Source organism: Centroberyx gerrardi, chromosome 11, assembly GCF_048128805.1.
Source record: "Centroberyx gerrardi isolate f3 chromosome 11, fCenGer3.hap1.cur.20231027, whole genome shotgun sequence".
Lineage (NCBI taxonomy): Eukaryota > Metazoa > Chordata > Actinopteri > Beryciformes > Berycidae > Centroberyx > Centroberyx gerrardi.
In genome coordinates this window covers 31,199,440-31,210,508 of record NC_136007.1, presented here as the reverse complement: position 1 = coordinate 31,210,508, position 11,069 = coordinate 31,199,440, and the positions used below count along the sequence as shown (strand labels likewise).

At 39.9% G+C, this 11,069-nt stretch overlaps 2 protein-coding genes across 3 annotated transcripts in view; both read right to left on the bottom strand.

The window, feature by feature from the left end:
• Positions 1–11,069, bottom strand: part of kcnj15 (potassium inwardly rectifying channel subfamily J member 15) — a 327,817-nt gene that overhangs the window by 221,602 nt on the left and 95,146 nt on the right. The gene's annotated exons all lie outside the window — the stretch shown is intronic.
• hlcs (holocarboxylase synthetase (biotin-(proprionyl-CoA-carboxylase (ATP-hydrolysing)) ligase)) overlaps positions 6,758–11,069 on the bottom strand; it is a 42,815-nt gene continuing 38,503 nt past the window's right edge. For both annotated transcript variants that reach the window (XM_071926964.2, XM_071926966.2), the window contains 3 exons: positions 10,910–11,024; positions 8,428–8,641; positions 6,758–7,557 (listed from right to left, as the gene is read on the bottom strand). In XM_071926964.2, the coding sequence (XP_071783065.1) occupies positions 7,386–7,557; positions 8,428–8,641; positions 10,910–11,024 (501 nt within the window). In that variant the 3' untranslated portion in view covers positions 6,758–7,385. The remainder of the gene's footprint in view (positions 7,558–8,427; positions 8,642–10,909; positions 11,025–11,069) is intronic.

Below are 11,069 nucleotides of genomic sequence, written 5' to 3'. Positions count from 1 at the left end.
ACGAAGTATGATTTTAAGCAGTACGAGTGCTTACAAGTGTTTACAAAATATGATATTCCCAGTGTTCTCCTTCACTCATGGCAGAATCCAAAACATCACATTGACAGTAAACGTAGGTAGATCCTTGTGAGACAATAAAGCTATCCATCAATATATATATAAACATATTGCTTATGACCACATTTTAATAGGTGAAACAGGTTAAATATTGGTATGTTTGTATTGATCTCCATAGGAACGTTTTCTTTTCACTTGCCCTCCTCCAAAGAAGGTCAGAAGCAAAAACAAACGGTTGCAATGGACAAACTGACGTCAAGTCAGCAAGATTTTACCAGGTAGACTGTATAAAGTCCATAAATAATGATCAGAGCTGGAATGTATATATTTATTCTGGTGCAAAACTTTGTAGCTTGCTTATTTATGATGAAAAACTAGAGGAAAAAGTCAACAACATTGGGGGAAATTAAATGGAATATAAAGCAGGATAGATTGTTTTCAATTTTAATAAATGATTTATAAGCTTTTCCCTGCCAAATGTGTTATCAAATGTTATTTTCAAGCCCACTCTATTATTTAAGCATAAATTTGTGTTGCATAATTTGAAAGATGTTGGTTTTCATTATTTCCAACAGTTATTAACATTTCTATATTTTCAACTATAGTTATTACAAAATGATCACATCATCATGCCTGAAATTTGGCTCAGTTGGTCAGGCAGTATGATTTTTTAGGAACCGAGAGCACCACGATATTACACAAAATTAATTTGAGTATTTTTTTAATTTCACATTTCTCTATGAAGATGTTTCATACACATCATGTCAGCATTCTAGAGGCTTCAGTTCACCAGAACAATGGAGTGAATAATGGAATTTGCGTGTTGCAAAACTGCAACACGTGCTCATATCAAATTTTAGTATAAATGGAGAGCAATTGGCAATATTATTAAGCCAATGTTGTCACTTACCAACTGTATAGTAACTGAAGTCAAAATGATTTTTTGACAATATAGGTTGAATATTTTGGAAAGATGGTTAACTTCTGCCGCTGCCATCAGTCATGCAGTGTGTCACAACACGCCTAATTATGTTGCTGGTGATGAACTGAATAAAACTGTTGGTTACATATGTGACCTTAATTCTCTGAAGCATCTTACCTAGCTGGCTTATCAGGGCTTGGTGCCAGCGGAGCCCTGATTCCACTTTCCACTTACAACCTAAAATAAATATGAGGAAGCCTGGCTAAGCTATACAATCCGTCTCAACTGAGATTGGCCTAAACAGCACTAAAGACATTGCAATTCTATGAGTGGAGTGCACTTGGACACTTAATGGTTGCTCTAATCCTCGACAACTGTTAAGTCTCAGAAAAGGCTACCACTATTTTAGTAAGAGAAATTTGAGCAAAACCTTAAACAAGGTTGGCAAAGCAAATTTAACGGTTGCTCTCACCTGCAGAGTAACCTTGTCCTATTCATGCATGGTCTTCTGGGGAAGGGAAAGGGAGGATGAAAGGAAGAGAGCTCAGTGCCTTAAAGAATCAGGGACTGTCTGTCTATTTTTGGGTCATTCTTTTTTCTTTCCAGAAACAGAAATTAAAAAATGAAAAGCAAATGGTGATTTGATTCTCATTTCAAAATCCACAAATAAAAAATGGAAATAGAAGGCATTTTTGGTTGAAATGTCAGATACAACATTGATAAAGGACTTGATTTTCCTTTTCTCCTTTGTAAAACAGAAAATAAAATAACAAGAAAACAAAAACAAAAGAAAAAGCCCATTTTGGGACTGAGAAGTAGCCGCTGCTTACACCGTAAAGGAATTATAGTAGTGTCAAGAAAATCTGTTTTTCCTCATTAACATGTAAATTTATGCAGCAAGGTGTTCCAAAATCGAATCAGATCATCTACTCTATAGAGGGAACCCGTGGTGTAAGTACGAAGTTTCTATCATGAATTGCTATTGAGTTATTGTGTTCACAAGAGAGTATCTACACTGTAAATGCAATGTTCAAATTCGGCCTATAGGACCTTTGACACGTCATCCCCCTCGCTTCCAATCCTGTCTCTTCCTACTTTATCTAATAAGGCGAAAAATACCCCCCCCCCCCCCAAAAAAAAAAAAAGAAAATCACACATTGGTATTCCCTGCAGCCATGGTCACCTCAGAGTTCACTAGCAAAGTGGTCAATATAGCCTTTTCTCAGTTTTTGTGCACTTAAGAAACAAAATTTTGCCATAGCAAATTCTGAAACCCAGACTGAGGAAGATAACACACTGGCCTGGAATGGCAGCCAAACTCAAGTCAGATTTATTCATAAACCATTGGGTCTGTCACAAAGTGTTTTACACAACATCGGGCATATGTACGGATGAAAACGAGGGAGAGAACTAACATATAATGCATTAGTGAGTGTGCATAAGAGCACTGGGCAACACCATCTCATCCTGAAGGAATATAGAGTCAATTACTGGCAAGAGGAGCTAAAAGGCCCTTTAAGCAGGGAAGGAAAGGAAGGAAAAATACGACTGGTGAAGTTGGAGTTGCGGGACATTGCAAGCTGTCCTAAATAAACGGGTCTTGAGTCTGGACTTAACCACTGAGCCAGTATCCAATTCCCTGGCAATGGCTGTTTTCTGTTGAATATAACGGAATGACCGAGCGGCCTACATTCTCGAAGAGCAGAATTCAAGTAGCTTTATAGGGAATAAATAAATCGTTGTATAAATCGTTGACGTATTGTAAATCTCATCAGGTCTGAACAGCAGTTCCATAAAAGGCAGTTCTACGTGGCACTTTCATGAGTATTCCATCTTTCAAAAGTAGCCCATGTAATATTTGTTATTTCTAATATAGCTGAGAAACAGTGTTAACATGAGAAAATGTCCGTTATTTAGCTATTTTTTTCACATAGTCTATGCTGCTTTTTTATAAGCCCACCTGCCATGTACTTGTCCATAATATTAGACCTAGAGCGGTGTGTAAAATACATTACTTCTACTCCAGTGATTCTCAACCTTTTTCATATCAAGGACCCCCATTTAATGAGATTTTGTCTCTCGGATCCAAATCTGAGAATATTTTTATTGTCAGATATGATTTTGTCCAGAATTCCATGACTATCTGTATTGTAGGTAGAGAAATACAGTGAAACTATGATCAAAATAGTCATTCTTCTACATTCTCTAATTGCATTAACTTCTTGTAAATTAAATAATGGTGAAGTTGAACAATTCATCAATTTGATGGGGACCCCCTGGAACCTCCTCAAAGACCCCTGGTGGTCCCCGGACCCCACGTTGAGAACCACTGTTCTACTCAACTCATAAAAGGGAACTGCAACTGGTTTGCAATTCTGGTTCCAAAAGTTCACTATTTAAATCAAGATGCACCCTATAAATAAGAACCACATGATGAATCATAATGATATGAATAACAGCATATTTAGTGAGCCTGAATGAATGATTACATATTATGATGGCAGCCATGAACCACATCCGCAGAAAATGTCTGTGTGATCTGGTTAGAGGCTATGTAAGTATTTTGTGGATTTCAGAGATTATCATAAGTACGTTTTGCTATTTTAAAATCACACTGAAAATAATAGAACTTTAGACTGCATTTGTTTTTTCCCCTCGACACTGTCAGCTTCTCTTTTTCAAAATTCTTCATCGAACGGAGGAGTAGAAATACCCTGTTGTATTACCAAGCAGCTGCAGCTGGGTGGAATTCTTCCTTTCTTTTCCTTCCATTTGAAATCCGCCCACAAAAAGCCTAACCTATCACAGCATGGACCTTTAATCGCAGCGTTTGTTAGAGTAGATATAGTAAATACCTAACATTTATGTATTGCCAACTCTTTAAAATAGAGTCTTGGCTTCCTCTTAGAGGAGATCCTATTTGAAGGTGAGCCAAAGAGCTCTGCTCTGTCTATGAGAAGGCTAGAGATGTGCTATTAAGAGGCTAATATGAAAAGGGATAGATCCCTTTTGACCCCGGCGACCTGCCCACTCAAATTGTCTAATAGGATGTTGAGAGGACGGCGCTTATGGATCCGGCGGCGAGCCATTTGCTTAATAACTTTGACACTGCTTTTGGCTTTGACAGCCGTTTTTAGGAAGCGTCTTCTTTGTTGTTAGCACTGGATGCATGCAGACGTATTCATGCCCATACTGTACTTGCTCAGTGATTGTGGTGCAAACGTGCACTTTGTAAATGATCTACGCCAATGTCAAAACCCAAAAAGAAACCTCATCCCGATGCCGGTAAACAATTTGCGTTTTACAGAGAACCGGCTCTATCACCTCATGAATGAACTTCCCACACCATGCAACTGTGATGGCTTCCATATTGGCGAGTCGAACCTGAGATACAGGGAGGCGGCGGAGGAATGAGCTCGTAATGAGGCGAGGGGCTGCATCCAATTTCAAGAGGCTTGTGTGTTTCCTTTCATATTTTCACTTCATCTAGGAAGGATGAGCCAGGAGGTTGAGGTGCTTAAGACAAATGAAGTGTCATCCAGCAGCCCCGGGATGAACCCCAGAGAAATGCCCCTCCACCCCCACCACACACACACACACACATTGCGTGATCCTGCAGCAAGGGCTTTCATTCACCTAATCACCCCCCTTACTGAGTGTATGAAGTTTATCATCCCCTCTGCTCTCTCTGTATGCAAGGCAGCTACATTTCAACAGTGCAACTGCTTACTTGGCATGACTCTTTTTCTACCATCTAATAGCCATTGATAAAACTGGCTAGCAATTGCATATCAATCAAACACACTTATTTGTAAGTTCACTACAGTGCGCTGTTCATGACAATAGCTGTTCTTGGAATGACAAATCAATGAAGTGACGCTGAAAACATCATTTTTCTCCATCGTTTTTACATCATAAATTCAGTTCAAGCACAATCTCTAATCATCGCACATAAACAATCTGTGTTGCATCAATGCAATCCAAGAGTTAAATGTGTACATTGTAGAAAAAAATACATATAAACTCTATCTTTTGAATGTTCAAATTCCTTCACATATTCAGCCTCTCTTCAGTAACAGACTGCAGGATTAAAAATTAAGTAAACAACTCTAGCATACATGACGAAGATTCAAATGCAATACATTTCCATTCATCCTCTTAAATTGGAATATTAAGGGCTAAGGAAAATGTTAAGTACATAGCTTTTCTATCATCTCATGCCATAACATAACACGGTGATGTGCAAACATCAGTGAGTCTCAACTATTACGTGCAAGCACTCTGTCATGTGCACTGTGTAACTGCATCAAAGTTTGACCTTGCATGTGTTCAACAGCTTTATGTTTCAGCTAATTAACGCTATTGCACCACATTTAAGACATGGGCCATATAAATAACTCAAATTATGTTACTTTGATTTAAGTCTTATTCAGAAAATTAATATTGTGAACATTAGGTGCATTATAGGGGGCTGTTTTGACATGTTAACATCATGCTCCAACCAAACCTGTCACAAATTTAAAAGTAGACGGCACTCAGTAGAGCTCATACCTCTGCCAACGCTATGCAATTGTCAATATATGCCAATTCCACGTCAGATTTCCACCAAAAGTTAGTAATTTCTTCCATGCCACATTACCAACTTGTTTCACATTTTCATGACTGGACCTGAAATGGGACATGAGATCTGCCTGTTCAAATTCTCGCCACTTTTAAGCATTTTAGCCGATTATCACAACACCACATGGCCAATCAACACTATATCTGTTCAGCTTCCATTAGAGCTGCCCTTCTACCACTGGACCAAGTTTTGGAAAATTTAGCAGAGTGGATATGTCCAAACAGGAAATGGAGCTCTCCAGTGTCACATGTCTCATGTTGTTTGATTGGGTCAATAATGGAGGGTTTGCCTCTTCTTCTGTCTGCTGATTGGCCACAAAGTTTGATGGTGTTACGTGAATCTGTTTGGAAGTTATATGCCTTTTTATGAGAAGCCACACCCACTGCTACGCCCCCCTTTGGCCAATCGTGTCAAAAGTTAATCAGTTCTTCCTTGTCCCATGACCAACATTTCCACAAAGATTCATGCAAATACGTTTATAACTTTTGGAGTTATCCTGTTAACAGACAGACAGACAGAACAGGGCAAAAACATAACCCTTGTCCAACTCTGTTGGTGGAGGTAAATATTCATTTTTTTAATGCTTATTATTTCAGGGAGTTCATAAAATGTAAATGGCTTGACGTGGCTGTCCTCAAATGGGTTTTGGTGAGCTAGTGAGTATATAAGTTGACCTCTGAAATGGCAGTGAAATTCATATTCTCAGAGCTAACACAGAAGGTATATATGGAGCTGACACATTTTCAACAGAATTATTTCACATTCACTTTTTTTTAAGATTAAGCTGCTGCATGTTTTAGACTCTGCCATTTTATCTTTCATTGCCACAATGTTTTAGCCCCACTATGGTGTTTCCATGAAGTAACTCACGGAAGCTACACCTTAAAAGTGTAATTAAGTACGGTTTTTACTGTACCATAGCACAAAATTACCATAATATATTTTCGGGGGTTGACAGGCTTGTTGATCAATACCAATGACTCAGCCATTACTCGGCCAGCTGCTGAGATTTCTGGCTTTCCAACTCACTTTCCAGCCTGTACTGTTATGGAACAAAAACTCCCCGCCCATTGGAATTTCAAGACACTCCCAATCTGGCCTGCTGTGTGTTTCGGACTTTGCCATTTTTTTTTTTATTTCTGTGGCATTTCCATTAGCTTGCAAACAGAAGCTGGCTCTTTTAAAGAAGTGAACAGCACAAATGCAGTGGCAGCCTTTATTTTCTTAAAGATGATGCTGAGAGAGATTTAAGTGCAAGACCTGCTCATATGACAAGGATGAAATCAAGCTCAGCTGAAGGATAAGAAGATCCTCTCTGCAACATTCCTAAATGTATGTATATTAAAATATTAAAGCTTGCCAAGATCATGGTTTAAATTGGTGGTCCCTTTTACTGCACATGTTAAGAAAACCGATGTGGAGGCTGGAATTAAGGGATGTGGGGCTGGATGTACAAGTCACCCATCACTGATGCAGATGTTATGTAGCTGCCTTTAAACCAAGTTATCCAATACTATCTCTTCATTAAAATTTACTTACATAAGTTTAACATCTACAAAAGCTGACAGATGCCATAGGTCCCACTTTAAAGCAATGTGTTTCGTCAAAATTGAGTATTCAAGAGCAAGAATTATGACTGATATATTAATTAATTAGAAAACAAGGATATATTTAAATACATTTTGTTGTCAGATTGGTCGACTAAAATGTCAGTTCAAAGTGATGAAGACGCTGATGATTCTGTATCCAGGTCGGCTGGAGTAAGCTCCTCGAGGAGGGTCGGTCCTAACGCTGCTTGGTGACCACCAAGTTCTTCAGCATGTCGAAGGAGTTTCCGTCCGGCTCCACCGAGACCACGCCGTGCTCCTTGCAGTGGACCTGGAGGAAGCCGTTGGGGTCCAGGCCCACCACCTCGGCCTCCGGTCCGTCCTCGCTCCAGAGACGCACCCGAGTCCCGCTGTGGGTCGAAAGCAGAGAGTGAGCCGCCGTCACGTTTCTACATCGTGTTTACAGCATCGGGCATAATAAGGATGCTAGGGGGGGTTTGGGTTGCCGTGAAAAGCTCAAAGGATTTTCTTTACTTCTCTGGTATCAGTTTGTGGAACTGTCTACCCCCTGCAAATTAAACACTGTCCTACCAAAGCTGGTTAAAAATCTAATCAAATCAAATCAAATCCTTTGTCTGTGGCATATCATCAAGAAAGGTAACACTTTATTTTCTGGGTCCACAATTTCCTAACAGTTTCCTAGAAAGGAGCTGTTAATTTCTTGGGAAGTTTCCTGGAAAGAACCATGAAATGATGTAGTAGTTCTATAGAAACTGTCAGCAGTCTGGTGGAGTCAATAAGATACTGTCAATTTCTAAAAGAGTTTCCTGGAAAGAACTGCAAAACTATAAACTATTTACTGGAAAAATAATAGGCAGAGGTAAACCAAGTCATTATTCATTTAATTATATCATGTAGTTATTTGTTGAATTCCTTCCTATAATTTTACTATATAAAACTGCTACATAATTTCATGGTTCTGTCTTAGAAACAACAGAAGAAATTGGAGGAACTTACCAACTACCAAATACCATTGAACTCTTTCTCTATTTTCCCTATAATTAGTACATCATTTCATGGTTCTTTCCAGGAAACTTCCTAAGAAATTAACAGTTCCTTTCTAGGAAATTATTAGGAAATTGCGGACCCGGAAAATAAAGCGTTACCAGAAGAAACTCCATTTCATGCCATTGATCAAAATAGTATTATATATTGAATTGATCACAATGAGAAGCAAAGCTTACATCACAGACTCTAGCAGGGATGTTTCCAGTGCCTACCCGTGGAGCCATCTTTTGTAATAGATGGGCAGGACAGCGTCTGCTCCGCCTTGTTGGAAGGCAGCGATGAGGCCCTCCAGGGAAGTGAGCGTTCTAGCAATGAGCTGGGCGGAGCTGAGCGGCTGCAGACTGGCATTGTGTTGTCTGTTGTACTGCAGCACCAGGTCATTGATGCAGATGGTGGGGTTGCTGTTGTTCACGTTGAAGCCACAGCCTGCGGGGCACAATGTCATGTTCAAGTCATTTTCTCTTATTCTGAGCAGGCTCAAGCCAGCTGTCCCTTTTAAAATGAAAAATATATCGAGTTCAATAGCCACCCAATCACATGAAATACAAATGAAAATTATAAAAATGTACTGCAGAAAAATCATACTTATTGCAGCTTTAACTAACCGACTGACCTTTCAGCCCCAAGTCTAAAACTAGAAACACTGACCAACAGTGTAAATATGACTTTCGCTAGTTTACATTGGTGCCACTCTGGATATATCTTGGTCTACTATACCGAGTCTGACTGACAACAGTAGAATATGTTACAATTTTTAACGTTTTCTTCTGTTTTATCACGTTATGAAGGCCTCGTCATGCTTGATTGGTCTAGGACTATGGGCCCTATTTAAACGATCCATGGCGCATGGTCTAAAGTGCATGGCGCAAGTGCATGTCGGGCGTGTCCAAATCGCTAGTTAAACGACGCACAATGTGGGCGCAAAGTGGGCGCAAGGCGCAAAGGGGTTGTACTAAGTTCCTTAATTAATCATAGGTTTGTTTTGGGCGTAACATGAACTCAACCAATCAGAGTGTCATCTCCCATTCCCTTTAAGAGCCAGGTGCGCTTGCACCTTGGCGCATTGCTATTTAAATGGCGGATTCAGCAAGTTGGAGAAATGAACGGTTTTCTGCTGAGGAAACAGATCTGCTTGTGCGCAATGGCGATGTGTGTGTGTGTCGGGTAGGCCTATGTTGTGCGTTGGGTGAAGGTAAGATGCCTTTGCAGTTTATTTTCATGACTTTTTGTTGGGCTGTGCTTTTTACATATTTACTGTGTTGTTTTTCTTGGTTGTAGGTTGCGTATTTAGCAATTGGCAATGTGTGATGATGGTTAACGGGACATGTACGTTGCGCATTTGGCACTGCGTAATGGTGAAAGCATATGGCAATTTGGCAACAAAATACATGTCAGGAACGAAGTAAAGTGCAAATTTTCATAGCAGATGATCCTATTTTTCTATTTTGCATGGTAATGTTATGTGTGTGTGTGTGTGTGTGTGTGTGTGTGTTAGAGAGAGAGAGAGAGAGAGAGAGAGAGAGAGAGAGAGAGAGAGACACATCTTACTATCTGAATAATGCGCCCTTTAAATAGCAGGAAAATACTGCGCCAGACTTTAGACCAGGTTTTTGTTGGTCAATGGCGCAATCGCTTTCCGCTGCCTCAAGATAGCAATGCGCCAACAATGCGCCTGACCACACCTCATTTTAAGACCAACACGCCCATGGGTGCAAAGATGGGCGCAAGTACATTTGCTATTTAAACAACGTGGGCGCTGGGCGTGAAAATGACAACTGCGTCGGTCGGAAACTAGCAATGACACTTGCGCTGTGCTTTGCGCCGCGTGTAAGATAGGGCCCTATGTGTCTCCGATCATTTGTTCGCCCATGTGTCATGCACAATTTGTCAGACACCACTCAACTGATTTTGATGAAATTTGGAGAAATGATGCACCTCATTACCGCACACCAGAATTTTTAAAATTACACCTGCTAGCCCAAAGGGGCGCTACAATCAAAGGTCAAAACAAGATTTCATATTTGCTAATGAATGGTCCAGAGAATGGGAATGCATCATCTGTGGGGGATGCCTTGTTGCTTTTTGGTGGGGAGCCCCTGACGTAAAATTTGTTCATTTCTGTCCTGTGACATGACAGCCCATCACTCAGCTTGGATTAATGAACGCACCAAAAAACAATTTTTTTAAACTTTTTTGACCGCAACAAGCTCAACTCAATTTCATCAACTGAATCAAAAGATATCCTACTTAAAACAATGAAAGGGAAATCCAGTTAATAACTGACTAGACTGAATCAATAGCCTAAATATTTGCTTACAGTCTGCTAATTAATCTGTATTTATAATCTATTCATATTGCAGCTGCTTGACTCTGCAGAACTTTTCTATTGATATTACAGCTTAATTACAGAAAGAAGGTGGACACTCCTTGCTCTCTTTACCAAGAGATTGGAGAGTTGAGAAGGTTTGAGTTGGCACTGACAAATACTGACTACGGGCATTGGTCCCTATTACAGGGGGGCCTTCCAATGACCTGTTTTACCCCAGAAAAACTCCTTTCCTTTAACATCCAAACCAGTTGTATATGTAGATTTCCACCTTAGTTTAAAAGCAGATTCATCAGATCCTGAGTATTAGCAAATGCTGTAGTATTACGCACTTGGATAATTTCCTCGGATAAAGTGGAGATCCTTACCAATGAGGAGATGGAAGGTTGGTCCCATGACTGTGGAAGTCACTAGTACTCCTCCGAGCTTTATTAGGTTACTGTAGTAGATATCATTGGGCCACTTCAATCTCAGGTCTATGTCCTAAAAAAGGTTGAAATACATTAAAATATCATGTGTAAGTGCACA